Here is a 19,025-nt window from a genome sequence, read left to right on the forward strand (position 1 = left end):
AAAAAATTATTAAAAAAAAAAGTAAAAAAATCATTGAAAAGAAAAAGAGACATAATATATATAAATAAATAATAAAATTTAAAAAAATAATACAGAAAAAATATATATTAAATTGAAAATAAAAACAATAACAAAAAAGGTTTATAAAAGAACAAAGTATATAAAAAAAAATTAAATAAAATATAATTAAAAAAAAGGGCAAAACAAAAAAACGGCAGTTTGCCGAAACCCCACCTCCACTGCTAGACGAAACCACAATTGTTATCCCCGTTCCGCTGAATTCAACCAAAAACCATCATAAATTGTGATTTCGGAATTATTGCCGTGAAACTGCAAATTATAGCAACCATATACTATTTGTCATTTGACGTTTCCTGCACTTGCTACTTTCTAAGAGAAGAAAAAAGATGTGATGGTAGAGTAGAAAATTATTTCCTCATGTGATTTTCTGGATATATCTATAAGATCCCGTGCAATCACAACATTCTTCAATCGTACAACCATCAACTGCCAAATTTGTCGTTGTATTGTACAGTAAACTGTTGTTTCAACAGTCTTTTGTCCACACGAATGGGTGCATACGAATAGGTGTGTTCTTTTGAAGACAATCTTTTATTATATTCCCAATTCATATTTAATTAAAGGGCATAACATAAAAACCATAAAGTTTTTGTTATAACAATTAGAATATCACAATATCCCAAATATTATAAAGGGAGAATAATACTATGTGGTAAATTAAAAAGGTTAAGAGTATATGTATTATTTATAAAAGTTAAAGGGAGAACCATATTATCATATTATTATATCACCCAAGGGGAAAAGGGAAAAGAGTAATTACAAACTTATTATAATATCCCCGGGTAGTTACAAGGTGATTATTTAGCTAGTGAACTTTTTGGTTGCTAAGGTGATATAAATAGGAAATAGGAAATAGGAAAAAAAGGATATATAGGAAATAGGATTATTGAACGAAAAAGTTTTGAAGGGAAAAGAAAGTTGAAATAAGAAGAGAGAAGGGAAATTCCAAGTCAAAAACATAAAAGAAAAATTAGTAAAGGATTCAATACTAATTGAGGAAGTAAAGTTTTCAAGGTTTATTAAAGAGAAAATAATATTTTATTATAAAGAAGGGGTTACTTTTAAAAACCTAAGTTCATCCCAAATAAGCAAAATGGAGCCTAATATGGAAATAAAGGCTAGAAGATTTCCAAAAACTAAATATAACTATGCCTCAGTGCTATTCAGAATAAAAAGGTTGACTGTGGGAAAAGATGTTACTATCGCTATCTCGTCAGCGAAAAATAAAAATTATATAAAACCTAAAATCGCAAACCAGATAGTATTCCCGAATCAAATATAATTGAACAATTTGACTGTTTTAACAACAAAATATATAACATAACCAATTTACAATTAAATGTTGGAGATTATACAATCGTGTCACAATTCTCAGTTCAAACCCTATGGAGAGATCAAGGTGACATTATTTTAGGTTCACCGTGGATGGAAACCCTTGGTTCCTTCATCCTGAATACGAGAAAAGAAGTTTTTGACATTTTTTTACAAAAAGAAAAAAAAAAAATAACACTACAAGATGTACCCGTGAAGCCAAATTCAATAACAACAAAAGACATCCAAGATATTTCAAAAGTAATTTTTCAAGAAGGTAAAAAAGTATTACAAAATATGCAAAATGAAATTGACAAAATCACTGTTGATAGAAATGAAGAAGTCTTGCGACTTAAGGATCATAGCGATAAATTACTAACACAAATTAAAAAGCTTGAGAAGAACAAGAAGTCGTTAAAAGACAAGTTAGAACATTGTATTCAAGAGAAAGTATCAAATTCATCAGTCATAATATCCCGAGTTGAAGATAAAGAAACTAATACCGATCCAATCAATATCACAACTCAAGAACAGCGCAAATTAGATGAAGTTAAGATGTACTCAGAAGTTGCAATACCAGCAAGAAAAGATTCAAGTGAAGATCTAGAAATTAACAATTCAACTTCCATAACTAAAGGAAATCAGGGTGTTCAAATAAATCAAGAAAACAACACAAACAAGATAAGGAAAAATCAAGTCACTAGAATTCCTTATCGACATCCGAATCACGAGAGTAGACAACTCAATCAAGCTACATATTTAGAACAAAAACAACAAACTGATGTTCCGACGAATATTAATGTCAGTGCAATCCACTCATGTGATAACAATTCATCACGAGTTTCCAGTCACCGCAAGATTCCATGGAAGATTGATCTAGGATGGTCTGATCCCTTTTCAGTGCGGCAATTTTGTTTGTCACTTAGAGGATCATATCGTCTTGTTTCAAAGAAGATAACAGTTTCGAGACAAGAAGACATTCGAAGCAGAAAAAAGAGATCAAGCCTTTCATCAGTAAGCTTTGAGGACAAAGCTTTTTGAAGAGGAAGGCAATGTTAAAAATAAAATGTAGTAAATATAAATAATTGTAATAATGATTAGTTAATTAGTAATTATGTTGAAGAGACATGTCTAAATGGGACATGGCTTTCCATAAAGAGGCACTTGCCTAGTATATAAGCAGGCCCCTCGTTCTCATTTGAATCATAATTCTCATTCATACATTTAATATATATTCTTGTATCTCAATGGAGATCTTTATATTCCAAGTCTTCTGGAGTATTTAACTTGAAGAACAAACTTTGTTCGTTCCAATCCCTAAGTCCAGATTTAGAGAAACGCTCCTTTTGTATGTTCTTTGGATCTATTTCTTCAGCTTCAAAAGTAGAAATGACTCCTTTTTCTTCGAGATTATCAGCACAATGTGCCATACTATGCTTATCGTGTGTGTGCATAGCTTTCTGTGACTTTCTATTCAACTGAGCATATGTTTGGGACTGTGATTCATTAATAGCAATCTCAAAAAGAGATTCTTTATTTCCTGATACACCGTTCTTTATTCCTCTACTTCCAGCTTCAGTTATCAGTTCACAAACCTGTCCTTTAGAGCCAATGAAGGTAGACATTGGGCATTCTTTCTCTTCCAGTTTTTCTTCATCTAATTTCATAAAATCTCCAGTGTTCTCAAGCCTTCAGGAAGAGATCCTGCAAGTGTTTTGCATATAAATTGGCTGATGTTTGTATGCAGGCACTGACTAATTAGTGGTGGCATACTTGAACTCATATAGCTTGTGTGATGTCCTGGATTCTGTATGGGAGTAGGACCCCGGAGATGTGTAGCAGAAGAGTACGGTAGAACTGACAAGTGAGAACATCCTGGAAATCTTGCAGATGTACCTAAAGGTGTGGCAGGCTGAACAGGGGAGGTCACATAAATTTGATTGGGTGTAGTTCCTTGAATCAGTAATCCTGTTGTTTCTGATATAGGTCCAGCAATACAAGTTGGCAGAGGTGGATGCACACCAGGCACAAAGTGATTTCCTGGATGCATATATGGTGCAGATGGAAGTTGTCCACCAACTCCAGCAAGTAGACTAGAGGGTTGTCGACCATGTCATGTACCTTCTCCATATTCAGTGTTTGAAGCAAACGTTTGCCAATGATCATCATGCTTCGCATTTTCTTTTATTAGATCCTCGCAGTCACTTGTCTGCTTCTTGTGTAGCCATGACCATGCTTTTGCCTTTGCTTCAGCTGTGGCATTTTTGTTATATTTTTATCATTCTTCAAGAGCCCTTCTGTTCCAATATTGAAATCGATTAATGGTCTCTGTTCACTGCTCTTCCATCTTCCTCAAAGACTCTACGTGTTGCTCTTCCAGCTTCCTCCAAGAATCTGCATAACTTTGCCAAAAAATTTCTTCCACTGGTTCCATTTTTAAATACCATCCAGGCTCGCAGGATTTCTACTATGATACCACTGTAATGCAGTAGGGTAATTCTGCCCTAGGGTTTTCTGTAGCAATTAGTTTTCCTTGTCCAATGCAATAGTTTAAATTCCAAATAAACATCAAATAATCTAATTGTTTTTCCCTTGATGCACAAGCAATGTTGCACGAAGCGGGAGCGAAGCGGAAGCGTTTTTTGGAAGCGGGGACGCCGAAGCGTCATTTTCCAAAAATCTAGGAAGCGAAGCGTCCGCGGAAGCGTCTGCTATATATATATATATATTTTTTTTATTTTTTTGCATTTATACTCAAAACAAACATCCCAAATACCAAATTAATTGTAGAAGACATGAAAACATGCATATTTTTGCATAAATCAAGATAGATATAACATCCATTGTACATTAATGATCTAGAATCTAGATTCTTCTCCTCTTGTCTAGCCTTTGCCTCTACCTCGATTGTCTAGGGATATTAGTCAACATTGCCCAATTTTGATCAAACTACCTAATTCAAGACTTAAAATATGGTAGAAAAAGCTTAACATGTTTGATCGATGATTTTGACTTGATTGATTTCCTGGATGCATATATGGTGCAGATGGAAGTTGTCCACCAACTCCAGCAGGTAGACTAGAGGGTTGTCGACCATGTGTCGTACCTTCTCCATATTCAGTGTTTGAGGAAAATGTTTGCCAATGATCATCATGCTTCCCATTTTCTTTTACTAGATCCTCACGATCACATGTCTGCTTCTTGTGTAGCCATGACCATGCTTTTGTCTTTGCTTCAGCTATGGCATTTTTGTTAAATTTTTCTAATTCTTCAACAGCCCTTCTGTTCCAATTTTGCAATCGATTAATGGTCTCTGCTCAGTGCTCTTCCATCTTCCTCAAAGACTCTGCTTGCTGCTCTTCCAGCTTCCTCCAAGACTCTGCATACCTTTGCCAAAAAGTTTCTTCCGGTGGTTCCATTTTTAAATACCATCCAGGCTGGCAGGATTTCTGCTCTGATACCATTGTAATGTAGTAGGGTAATTTTGCCCTACGGTTTCCTGTAGCAATTAGTTTTCCTTCTCCAGTGTGATAGTTTAAATTCCAGATAAACGTTAAATAATCTAATAGTTTTCCAATAATGAACAGTATGTTATCCAACAGATAATTCCTTTTTACAAACAGTAGTACAATAAATATGAGGAGAGCAATATATAGTTCACAATAAAACAACAGCGTATAACCTTACTTCACCATACCATATAACACGTAGTTCAAATTACAACAGACTTGTTTCCACTAACAGTTATAAGTTATCAATCATAGTCAACCACAGATGCCCTGACCAGGTCTCATAGATACAGTATTTATAGCAACTTCCTTGATCTCCAGCCTTAACTTGCTAATGATCACAATCTTAATTCCTCCTTCCATCAATCTTCTGCCTTTCATCCACTACAAGGGTTCCGAAACTACTGACAGATTTGACCCTAGAAAATCCGATTTATATGTAACTAATAAAACACATCACACTACACGCATAATTTTACTAATTGCCACAGACCAGAACTTCCACTTCGGCCTTTGAACACATCAACAATCTCGGTCTATTAAAACATCGCACTTCTTCAGAACTCAGTTCAGGAATCGTACTTAATTCCAACACTTCAGATATGCAGACGTTGCCTCAGAAAATCCCATCGTCTGATCTCCGGAATACCCATTAGTCGCTTAATCCCACAAAATGCTTCAGAAGAGTCACGCCTTTTTCAGAGTTTTGGATTCCAATCTTAAGAGACTCGACCTACCATCAAATGCAGAATAAAGACAAATCGGCTGCTACAGAAGGGTTTCAGCCCATGGTTGTGTTGAAAAATGTGTAACTAGGTTCGGTCTTCATTAGTATGAAATGTATGCTTGTAAATATAAAATGAAAAAGAAATTATTATTATTATTGAAGCATGGGTTTCATGCTCAAGTTCTTTTATTTTATAGGTCAAGCACCCATTGAGTGCTTCTAGGGTTTGTCCTAGTTATAAGAGTCATTGTCAAGTCGGCCTACATGAAGAGCAATGTCCACCCTTGAAGAAGCCTATATATAAGAGGAACTCGTCCTCCATTTGGATCATTCACTCACTCATATCTCATGCGAAGAAGGGAGCAGGAGAAGGTCAAAGAAGGAAGTGCGAAGAAGAGAAGGACAAGGAAAGTCGAAGTGTTTGGGTCTCTCTACATTCTTCTGGGAATGCGAAGTTAGGGTTTCTGCACTGGGGAAGTGCAAAAACGATTTTGGAAGCAAGAAGAGCAAGAAGGCAAGCGAAGGTCTCTTAAGGTTTCCTACTAGCCCTAGGATCCATATCAAGGCAAGCGAAGTCAAGGGAAGAGCAGTTAGAGGGAGATCGAAGTCTCCTAGAGAGGAAGCAGTAGTTGTTGGGCAGCAGAATTTCGGATTTACTAGGAGGTCGAAGATATTGCAGCTGGAGGCTGAGGAAGACTTGATCTTGGAGGGTATTTGTCTGAGTCTAGGTCATGGTATTCATCAATTGAAAGATCTGAAAGATAAGAAGAGATTTTCGGGCTTTCCCCTCAAGAGGAGGGGTTTTGGCCCTGGCTTGCAGCCTATATACTGTGTCATTGTTCTTCCTGTTTTGGTCGTCATTTGATGTATTACACATTGGAAAAATAAAGATCAAAGCTAATAAGTAAAAAGGTAACACAAATAGTTATCAAATTAAGAGAATTAACATATACATTGCCCTATTGAAGCAGTAGATCCATGAAGCAACAAGAGCAAGAAGCCAAAGAGGAGAAGCCATCGTGAAGCCAAAGAGTAAGATGAAGAGTTTATCGAAAGCCATCAAAGAAGCAAGTTATCGGAGCAAGAGAAGCAGGTTATCGCATATGCCCAAGGGTAAGTGCTATCGGAAGAACAAATAGGAACATTACGTCGGAGGAGTAGAGCTATCGGAAGTCAAAGGAAGAGCTATTGGAAGAAGAGCTATCAGAAGTCATCAAAGAGTAGCCAACGGAAATCACAGGAACGAGAAGCCACAAGAAATCCAAGCCAAGAGTAAGAGTCTAAAGGAAGAAAACAGCGATATCGGAGGAGCATTGTGGAACCGATGGTCCCATTACAACACGCCCTAATTAATATCGCATCTGCCATATCGGAACCTTCGCGTCGCAAGTTATGAAGGCTTGTCACATTAAAACTCCGATTGCGATATAATATGCGGACCCGATCAGTGTATGGTAACAACCCTAATGTAATATCGCATCCACCTATTGGAATTGTCATATCGCAAAGTCTTAAAGGATGTCACGTTAAAACACCGATTGCGATATTATTGCGGACCCAACAGCTCCATTAAAATACACCTTTATGTAGTATCACGTCCGGGTATTGGAAGTTACACAAATCATAAAGGGTTGTCACCTCGAACCACCGATTGTGATAGCATTGCGGACCCACTGCACCATTATAGCATGGCTTAATTAAATATCGCATCCGCAATAATCGCAAAGTTCAAAGGAATGTCAAACTGCCAATTGCGATAATATTGTGGACCCGATGGATTCATTAAAAATAGTTCATTGAATATCGCATCCGCTCCATTAAAAGACAAAGCATGTGCACACTTGTAAAACCTCCAACTTTTATGAAGTTGCGATTGCGGGGTTAAAGGAATGACTTCGATTCTCATGAAATTGTGATTGCAGGATTAAAGGTGATGACGTGGCATGTGGGACCTCCATGTGGGTATAGCAGCTCTTATATGGTTTCTGTGAATAATAATCAAGTCTATGGATAAAAGACTCTCCAATATATATTTTTAATATACAAGTCGGCCTCCCTCCAATAGACGTGTCCTTTGAGTATTGGTGAAAATCGTATAAAAACGAGTTAAAACACTTCAGTTCTGAGCATCTCTCTCGAGCATAAAAATAGAGCATAAAGAAGTTCACAACTCATGAACTTGAAGAGACAGAGGAAGCCAAAGGTCGAGCGAAGGAAAGTGGAAGCCGAAGGTCAAGCGAGCGAAAAAAGAAGCCAAAGGTCAAGCGAACGAAAGTGAAAGCTGAAGGACGAGCAAGCAAAAAAGGAAGCCAAAGGTCGAGCGAACGAAAGTGGAAGCCGAAAGATCAAACGAGAAAGAAGGAAGCCGAAGGTCAAGCGACTCTGCTAAATGGGTTAATCTTTGAAAGGCTTGAACCTGTGATGAATTAATGGGAGAAGTACAAATCGTAACTTGAAGAACAATTCAGTGAAGCGAAATAAGGTTTGATCTGCCATCGTTTGAAGGGAGCAATAGACTACACCAGTATTGAAGTATTTGTGAGTATGATCCTTGGAAGTAAGATATCGCGACACTAAGAACAGTGAGAAGCAGTCACTCCTGAAGCACTTACCGCGGCAGATAGAACAACAGGTTGAAACAGAGAATTGTTTTTTGTGCAGACATTGAGGCTTAGCGCAACTTATCAAAGATATCTTGTTGAAAAGCATCAGCAGATCTTGGAGACATTATTGGAGATCATGATGGCTATTTGAAATCATCATGAGGTAACTTTGCAGACTCTGTGTGGGCAATATGAAGAGTTGTGAAGACTCCTTCATATGAAGACAGGTTGTCATTGATGATGTAGCATGGAGACTACAGTGAAGCTGTAGATTGACAGAACATAGTGAAGAAGATTTTGAGAGCAGTGTAATACAATCAAAACAATTCTTGACAAGATAGGGTCGGAGCCCTTGGGGTTGGTGCCTCAGAATTGGAAGGATTGGTGTCCTTGGAGTTGGTGCTCCTAAACACAAGGTTGGTGCCTTGAGAAGATAGGGTTGGTGCCCTAGAGGTTGGAGCCTCACAAAAGACCAAGTTGGTGCTTGGCAACAGGTTGGAGCCTTATATATATTGTACCTGATTTATTGTAAAGATTATATTAATAAAAGCATTTATTCCTATTGTTCATTTTGTGTTCTAAATATAAATGATTTAACTGGTAAATTAACAATTGAAAAGAAATATTGATTCACCCCCCCTTTCACCACCAAAATTGACAAGAAGAAAAAGGGGTCTTAAAACCGTTAGAGCTAATGTTCAAGAAAGAAATAAATTGATCCACAATGATGCCCAAATGAATTCAATCCTTTTGTATTTATAGATTTCCTAGAGGGATCTCTTCTTCTGAATTAATTGAGTAAACTTTACTCCAAACCCCAATTTTGGGTTTCTTTGCCTAGTTGCCCCAAAACTTGCCCAGCATAGAATATTTTGGGGTTTTTCCCATTTATTGAGGACTATAGCCTACAGGGATTGATAGGTTATTTCATCCCTTACGCAATTAATTTCCCGGGAACATCACACAAGTCCATAAGCAAAGGCAGTGGAGACAAAGCTGACCACATGGGCAGCACAATGACATGCCATTTCCACCACTAGATGACAAAGTGGCCTATATTCAACTGCCCATTTCTGAGGTGGCCAACCCCTCTGAGAAGAAGAATGACGAATAGGGACCTATGATCATCAAAGAACCTCCCTAGATGACTGGTTGGCCCCAGCATAAAAACAATGATCTAGATACTGCAGCTGCAGCGACCCCTTATCCATAAATTTATAATATTGCGGTCGCTGTGCCCATTAGGGTAGACTTTAAGTTTTGTCTACTGCTATTTGGCCTCGTCCCAATAATTTTTCTAGTTTTGGCTCCATTTAAATGGGAATTTTATCTGTAATTGCCCCATCAATTTTAATATTTCTTTCTCAAGAGGAGAGTTACTTATGCCCCTTTATGACCCTATGGAGGTGACTGTTACTACCACCCACTTTTTCCGCAAAATGCTTCTTGTACAAGTTGTTACATTGATAGAATATAGGAAGCACTTCTACGAAAATTGCATAAATAACAGTACCAAATCTTGAAAAACACTCAAATTTAACCTTCTACCTCTCTTGAATGTGAGCAGCCTGGGTTTGCTATTTAGATCAGTTAATGAAGACCTTTTTCAGTTAACATATCCATATTGTTACAAAGAAAAAACCTTGTACAATTCTTTAATGTCTGCATCAATGTTTTGATGTCATATGGTCTACATTTAGACCTCTATAATTCAATTTCGAAAAAGTAAGAATTTCTAGACAGGAGACTAAAAGTACGAATTGAGACTATGCCCCAAATAAACAGTGAGAACAAGTCTTTATTTTTTGTAACTTTAGAAACGGGTGGACCACATTCACACCCAAACTTACTTTGGCATACAGTGGGTTTTGGCAATCTCATAAAAGAGTGGCAAAAGATTACAGAATGCAACAGGTTACCAGACAGGCTTCAATTGGTCCCAAACAGGTTTTGTTGCAATCTCAAAACCAAGTAGAAACAGATCAAAGGGTCTATAACATTTATGCCCTGACTTAGTTTGGCCTCCATTGGATTTTAATTATCTCATAAACTAGTGTCAAAACATTACATAAAGGAATAGGCTCAAAGCCAGACTCTATTTTGTCCCCATCCAGTTTTGACTCTTGAGAAAAATAAATTGCTTCTTTCTGCATAGGTGTGCATTGGGTAAAGTAGAGCATAGAACATCAATCAACACAATCAAATGCTTTGCATGCTTTCAAAGACAAAACTATCTACAAAGAGACAAGAAGAAAGTTCGTAATATATCAAGAGCCTAGATATTGAATGGAAATCAATACCTTAGAGGTTGTGTACCCAGCAGCAATAGCAAGGACAGCCTGTACAGCTATATAAAGTCCTGGAACATTAAATGTTTCAAACATTATTTCTCCAGTATATTCACGGTTTTCTGGAGCAGTAAGAGGACTCTCAGTTAAGAGGAAATAATGATCCTCAGGATCGCAGCGCAAATAATTGAATATACATTGTTGCCAATATCTCTCCATGGAATCCCAATTTTCTACCTATACAGATGAGGATGAATATCAGCCCAGTTACATTTAAAGAGCAAACGTAAACAAATTAAAGGGAACTACACAAATTGTAACAAACCAGGCTAACCCAAAACTACAACAATACGATACCTGACCATGGCGTATAGGATAACTAAGATTGTATGTGTTGCTAGAATGAGAACGAGACAAAGCCTCTTCACCAATAAAGAAATCAAGATCTGCCTTGACAGCTGCATCATGCTGTGCTAACCAATTCCCCTTTCCAGAGCCTCTAGATTGACTTACGAATGATTCATTCACTGCCACAACTGTAGGGATAATGAAGCATGGTTCTACATTGCCAGCAAAACCCATCTTTGTATACCTGAAAAAAATAGTATTCAGTGAAGTTAGTACATTCCTAATCTTATCTTCATTGAGGTTAAAAATTATGACTTTGATCAAAGCAACACTACTATCAAATAACTTTCCTAGTCTGCACCATCTCATATTACATGCTTAGAAAACATTCTAGAGAAATACTACCCCATTACTTTCCCAATTCAATACCTTTAAATGTGAGAAATGTTCAAATGTCCAATCTTAAAGGATGAACCAAATCCAGGTTGCAAACAAGTAGAAGGATAACCCAACACCATACTCTATAAAAGGCAAAATTAACAGTGAAGTCCCAACATAGCTGATTCAAAGGAAAAATGTGGAGATGTTTGCATTTTACAGTTTACCAGCATCAAACTAGTTTGCAAACACTTGTTTAAGATCACTACTTGCTACAACTCAGCACAAGATTTGAAAACCATGTTTGGCATGACATTCTGTCTGTATGATCACATAATAAAGTAAATCTGATAATTTAGGACATCCTCCAGCAAGTAAGAGAAATGACGTAGACCATTTTTTATTTGACATGTTTCAACTTTCACAAAAAATCCCCTAATGCTCAATAATGCCAATGACATTCAAGCCCATTGGGAATTTATGCAAAGGTGGGTTACAAGGCATAATACTAAATTCCAAGATGACACGTTCTGCATATTCTATTGGCTAGAGTTATAACCGGAATCAAGAATTTTGGACATAGATAAATCATCAGTACCGCTATAATCCCAGACTCAAAAACTTAAATCAATGTCATATGCAGCTCCTCCATGCACATGAATTAAGCAATATTATACTTTAACATCCAGAACAAAATGTGACATTGTGTTCAACTGTTAAAATGTATCCACATCTCAATCAGTGGAGCATTTGTTCTCCCAACACCTGCACTTTACTTTCAGTGTTGATTAACCTTGCATAAGGAGAGAAGAATAAGCACATCTTTTTATCCTGCTGATCATGCCACCAACAATGGGGCAAAAGCTCCTGCTATGTCCCAATGAATCAGTCTTCTAAAGGATATCATTACAGGAGAGAGAGCCATAATAGGTGACTCAACTATAACCATTTGAGCTCCTCATTGAGGGAAGGTTCCTTCTTCCTTTGTCCTTGGGAGAACTCTCGACCAAAGGGCAATGCTCCTAAAAGCCTTTAAGTATGTCCCCTTCCAAGTCAAAAGGTTAATAAACACAGAGACAACTTTTGTATGGCAAACAAGGGAGTTCACAAACTAAAAGCACATCTTTGTGTTTGCTTGAAGCAGTGTTGCACATATCATGATAATATCGGAATTATCACAATATTATCGCCAAACTGCCCCTCGCCAATATTATTGCCTTAAATTATCGCAAAAAATTACCTGTTTTGAATTTATCGCGATAATTTAGGTAATTATCAAGATAATTTCGAAATTATCGCCATATCTCTGTCAACTACAAATTATTGCAATTTTTTTTCTTTTAACCCTAATTTTTTAAAAGCGAGTTAAGGGATTGAGCTGAGGACACTCTGCCTATTTCCATGATCCATCACGCAAACAAAGGGAAATCTATTGTATTCATTTCCCAAGATTCGTCTCATGAGATACATACGGATTCGTGGAAGTTCTGCCATGACACATCTCTTGTTGGAAATTTGTTTTTGTTGTCGTGCATATTGCTGATCTTTTAACTGTTGATGATTTTGTTATATGGAAGGAGGGCTTGACTTGGCATCTTGAGGGTTGAAGTTTCTGTCATGGTCATGGGTCTTGGATATCTCACTTTGATCTGATTCTATAATAAAAGAATTTTTTGGGTTTTCCCCTTTGTGGGGTTTTTGCCCTGGCTTGAAGCCTATAACTTGTATTCATCGTCTTTTTGTGATCTTCTTATGTTTTGGTAATTGTTTGATAAAAAGAACATAATAAAGATTAATACAAAGCCAACAACTTTCACAAGCAATTATCAAAGAACAGAAATCTACCCTAATATGCAGACAACATGATTTCTCAAAATGGTATCAGAGCTAAGGTTGCAATTTGAAGATCATTTTCTGTTGCCATCCTTCAAGAAGACTCATCATTGTTCTAGCAGTCATCACTCCATTTTAGATGAAGATCACCATCATGTCTGAAGTCTGCAGCATCCTTACTCTTTGTTCAAGATCTGAGATCGACAAAAAGATGAAAAATGCACTCGCTCCAAGCATGCACTCACTTTAGTGTATTCACACTCAAACTAGTACGAAGAAGGACAGAATTCTGAAAAAATCAACAATGTGCTTAAACTTTGTGGTAACCCTAGTCAACAAGATATGAATCTGCGGGAAACCTTCTTCTGAAAGACCTGAACCAAGATAATCATCACGGAGAGTGTTTTTCCTTGTTGCTAATCATTTGTAGGTCATCTCCTTGAATGATCTCACTATCTGAGTTTTGAAAATCTCAGTGGTATCTAAGATCATTAAATTTAATTAACAATGGTATGTTCTATGCTTAGCACAACTACTTCAATGTTCCTTTAGCAGCCCAAAGACAATTTCCAATCGCAATCACATTGACAGTAATTGTAGATAGAACCTAAAATAAAATGCAGAAGACAAGCCAAGACAAGAGGACACCAGATTCGGCGGATGCCAGGGAAAAACCCCAATGTCGGGAAAACCCTTTGATCAATTCTTCTTATTAGTATATCAAATGTTCAGTACAGAGAGAAAGTACAAAAATTCAAAGTTGACTTGCCAAATCCAAGTCAAAACAGCCCTGTCAAATCTGCAATCAAATTCAGCCCTAACCAGAAAGTCAAAGATGGTCAATGCAGCAGCCAAATTTCTCCTTTGAAGCTCGGTCAAAGGGCAATCAAACTCGACCTCCAGCAGCGGTCAAAGTCAGCCAAAAACAGTCACAAAATGTGCAGTCAAACTTGGTCAACAAAAGTCAACCTTGCAGTCAAACAGGCCTGCAATCAACGTAGGTCAAAAGGCAAGAAAATCTGGGTTTTTGTGCTAGTCAATGCAGCCTGGTCAAACAGAGTCAAACCTTCCAAAATCACAATCAAACTTGGTCAAACATTCCCTGGTCAACATTGGTCAAACTTCAGTCAACTCCTGAAATTTTCGGCCCTGTACTTCTGTCTGAAATTCGTCCTCCTTGCCACACGTGTGAGAGAAAGAGAATGCCCAATCGCTGTATGAACCAATGAGAGAAGGAGAGAGAAGAATGTGTGAGTGATGATGATGCCAAATGAGGTGAGAGGTCACTTGTATTTATACAAGTCATTGAGGGTGAAGTGACATGTCTCTTGGGCTTCATGAGCCTACATGATGATGTGGCCGACCTGTACAATTTGCACATGTGTGGGCATAAATTCAAAAACACACTTCTGTTTATCCAAATTAGATGATCTTTAGATCAATTTTGTTCGTCTCGAAAAGAGGAATTCAATGCAATCATCATCACCATCAAATGAGTTGTCCAAAGTGGAATTTGGACCTAGTTTCCATTTTTAACACTCCCTCTCTCAACTAGGGAGAATTCCACTCGCCAATCCATCCATCATCATCGATCATCATGCCATCATGTCGTCATGAACCATCTTTGTATTTCATCTCATCTCTACTTTGTTGAACACTGATATGAATAATGAAGAAGATTCGATCGAGAGTGAGTCACAAGACCTTACCACTCTCCACTGACAAAAGTCAGTCTAGAGGTAGAACCTCAATTAGACTTGATCCCAGATCAAGTTGTTGAACACCATGCATCCTAGACATAAGGAGTACGACAATACACAATGTGTCCATTTGTAGTGCTATGGTCCCTATCCACTTTTCCCAACTCATTGGCCAAATGAGAGGTACTTCCCATGAGTCCCCAAACTACATGGGTAGGATGCATGCCAAAGCATCAGCAGGAGAAGGTGGACCACTCATCCTGCTCATATGCCATAGGAGAAGGTGAACCACTCATCCTATGCATATGTCAAACGTAGGGGAAGGTGAACCACTCACCCTATGGTCGCTCATAGCTCCAAGAAGTACCCCAAGCCCACAAGAGCTCCCAGAGCTCAATGTCCAGCTCAAGCGGGACCCTCATGGGAGGGTCTTTCCACGACTCCAAGTCTCTCTTGGAAGGCTAACAATTTGACCTTCCCTAAGGGCTTTGTAAGGATGTCTGCGACCTGCTCATCAATCCTGATGTGTTGGAACCTAAGTAACTGGATTCGTTATATAGGGTCCACAAATCCGAATCCGTCGTGTTGGACACGATTTGCCCGAAAATCGTGTCCAAAAAACATGACACGTCGAATCTGATTATGACACGTCGAATCCCCAAGCGTGTCACGAAATTCACCAGCATGTCACGATTTTTGACATCATGTCCTGTTTTCCAGGACTCGTTTGGCAGAAAAGTGACCTACGCGGGTTAGAAAAGGCCGCATTTGTTCATTATAGCCACGGTGTTTATCATTTGGCAAGCGTTGTTTGATTATAAGCGAAAGGGGAACAAACAAGGGAACGAAGGCATTACAATAACTCCAACCCACCACCTAAACTGATACGCAAGTAGACTAACGAGCAAAAGATAATAATTCATGGTGGTTCAAGCAGTAGCTCGACATGCTCTTCAAGTTTAAATACAATTTTGCGCTGAAACCCTGAGATAGTATTGCCCATATGGGACATACACAACAGAGCTACACAAGATTCAACTTTGTACAACTTCCATGAATAAAAGTTCATAACTCTGGTTTTTAACAGTCAAACGAAATGGGTAAGGGGATCGAACATATTTATACTACATTCTACTCATTTTTTCCTTCCCGTGCATTTTTAACATTGCAATGCATATATTCATTCATTTTGCATTGACGAAAGAATGAATTCCTTACCCGGTAGGGAAATGACGACCGATACCCTTACAAAAATGAGAATCGCAAGCTTTTCACAGAGCAGGGATCTCATCCGACGCAGTAAACCCTCACTTTGGCGGGGTCCGATTTTATCTTGGTAAGTACGATAACAAACTACCGATGATCAGGCTGCCTGAGCATTTCATTGTTACTTGAGACAAAAGAGCTAGGGCTCCACCATATCTATATATCAGTGAAGAATATATTGGTGTTTCTTGTCAGCTGGTTTGTGATTGGGGTTACGAGAGGCTCAGTTTGGACTGAATCAATTGGTGTGATCTAGTCAATGGTTATGTAATAAGTTCATTATGAAATTAAATATATATATATATATATATATATTTATTTATTTATTTATTTATTGTTAATAATTTTAATTATCAAAAAAATATTATGTTTAATCACGGTTGATTATGAAAAAAATGTTATGTTTGTATCATTAATTAAATTTGTGTAAGAAATATCTAATTTTTAATATATATATATATATATAATGAATCCTGTGTCCTGTTCCGAGGGTCAATGTGTCTGAATCTGACACCACGAATCCTGAATCCTACGAATCTCGAATCCCCGTGTCAGGTGACTTAGGTTGGAACCTTATTGCTCTCCGTTGTACCATATCCCGGATAAAGTGGTACCTGATATCAATGTGCTTAGAGCAGTCATGGAACACGAGATTCTCTAAAAGGCGAATCCCACTCTGGTTGTCGCAAGTGATTACAATGGTATCTGGCACATGCTCAAATAGCTCACTAAAGAGTTTCCTCAACCAAGCAGCCTCACAATGGGCCATACTAGCTACAATGTATTCGACCTCAGCAGTGCTTAGAGCAACCGATTTCTACTTCCTGCTCATCCAAGAAATTGAAGCAGATCCCAATGAGAAGCAACATCCAGACGTGCTTTACGATCCACCACACTGTCATCCCACTCAGCGTCAGTATATCCATATAGCCTTAAATTCCTGGCAGTGTATCTCAGTCCATATTTGATTGTGACACGGAGATATCTATAGAGATTCTTAGCAACAATCCAATGTATTTGATGAGGCTCGACCATAAATTAACTCAACGTATTCACAGCGAAGCATTTGTCCAGATGGGAGTTTACCAAGAACATCAGGGCCCCCACAAGTTGGCTATATTAAGAAGGGTTTGCCAATTCGGGCCGAGCAGCACTTCCACATAGATTCTTGAAGTTGATTTCCATCAGAGTAGACACAAACTTGTAATCCACCATCCCACATCTCTCGAGCAGCTTCACAATGTATTTTCCTTAAGAAAGGAAAATCTCACCTGGACTTTTGCCAGACCTCCGGGCCTAGGAAGTATAATTATGATGCTGCAGAAAAGCAGGATGAACCTCAAACAGATGAGCCTATGCCCGATATTGAAGGCCCAATGGATCCCATTGATCCACCTCCTAGTGATCCCTCTACCTCAAGGAAAAGACCTTTGTGGCTCAAAGATAATCTCAAAGATGTTGAAAGACATATTGCTCTACGAGGGACATTTCGTGAAAGTAAGAAGTCGAACAGGTATCAAGGGTACTTAGTTGCTATGAGTACTATTGTTCAAACTAAACCATGTACGTTCGAAGAAGTTGTAAAGCACCAAGTATGGAAGGATGTGATGAATGAGGAATATGAATCTATCATGAAAAATGATGTCTGGGATGTGGTGCCTAAACCGAAGGACAAGTCCATAGTCACCTCAAAATGGCTATACAAAATTAACATGATATCAGAGCCCAGTTGAAGGCAAGGCCCAAGCAAGAGAGAGAAAAGAAACCACTAAGGGAGAGTTGTTAGACAAGATAATTGGACCAGCCTCAATGGCTACTACATATTACTTCAAGACTGAGGACAATCTCAATGACAAATCTGACTACCAAGAGCATGGGATGTGTTTAACACTACCATTCTCAACAATGACAAGATTCCTAGTTTCGCAGAATTATTGGCTAGATGCACTCAAGAGATGAGGATGATGGAGAGAGACAAACCTTCAAATGGAAATGAACCTACTGCTTTCTCCGCTCATGCTAAAATGAAAAATAATGTTGGTCCAAGAACACAAGGTCAAGGATTCAAGCAAGGATTCAAAGAAGGAAGAAAAGGAAGGTGCTTCAATTGTAATAGGTTCGGCCACTATGCTAGAAATTGTCCTCACAAGAAGGATTCTCCAAGGGATGACAACAACAACAACAATTTCAAAGGCAATGGCAATCAACGGAACAATAGGTTCAATAATAAAGGAAAGAGGAATCCTCCTGCTACTAGCTTCCATGATGAAGGTCTACCAAACTTCTTAAATGGAGAAGCTGCCAACATTGCCATATATGTTCAAAATAGGAGCCCGCATCACGCATTGGATTTCAAGACACACGAAGAAGTTTTCACTGGTAAGAAACCTGATGTTTCTTATTTTAGAAAATTTGGTTGTCCTGTGTATCTTCATGTGCCTAAAGGGAAAAGAAACAAGTTGGAAGCATCTGGGAAGAAAGGTAAATTTGTGGGCTACAGTGAAAATTCAAAGGCATATAGAATCTATGTGACTAGTCAAAGAACCATGGAAGTTAGCCATGATGTCACCTTCGATGAAGATTTCCCTTGGGAAAGCCAGAGATCTCCCAATTCCAAGGAAGGTAAATGATGATGTTGCAGAAAAGCAAGATGAACCTCAGACAGTTGAGCCCATGCCTGATATTGAAGGCCTGATGGATCCCATTGATCCACCTCCTGGTGATCCCTCTACCTCAAGGAAAAGACCTTTGTGGCTCAAAGATACTCTTGAAGATGTTTGAAAGACATATTGCTCCAAGAGGGACATTTTGTGAAAGTAAGAAGTCAAACAAGTTGTTGGAAATACTGAGAGGGGTGGTGAATCAGTATTCCTTAGCAATTAGCACTTTTAAATCTTTTCAGAGCATTAGTTAATCTTCAATTATTATTAATGTTTATGCAGTAATAACAATAAATAAAATAACACAGTAGGCACAAGAAT

General features: G+C 38.1%; 1 protein-coding gene across 2 annotated transcripts in view; it reads right to left on the bottom strand.

Annotated features, from left to right (window-relative positions):
- The window catches only part of DIS1 (Actin-like ATPase superfamily protein), a 334,160-nt gene that overhangs the window by 233,061 nt on the left and 82,074 nt on the right, over window positions 1–19,025 (bottom strand). For both annotated transcript variants that reach the window (XM_089417307.1, XM_089417306.1), the window contains exons 2-3: window positions 10,877–11,111; window positions 10,532–10,756 (exon numbers count right to left, since the gene is read on the bottom strand). In XM_089417307.1, coding sequence (XP_089273433.1) covers window positions 10,532–10,756; window positions 10,877–11,111 — 460 coding nt within the window. The remainder of the gene's footprint in view (window positions 1–10,531; window positions 10,757–10,876; window positions 11,112–19,025) is intronic.

The sequence above is a fragment of the Pinus tabuliformis genome, chromosome 3_2 (assembly GCF_031772625.1).
Source record: "Pinus tabuliformis cultivar Carrire ecotype Pingquan chromosome 3_2, CPIR1, whole genome shotgun sequence".
Taxonomy (NCBI): Eukaryota; Viridiplantae; Streptophyta; class Pinopsida; order Pinales; family Pinaceae; genus Pinus; species Pinus tabuliformis.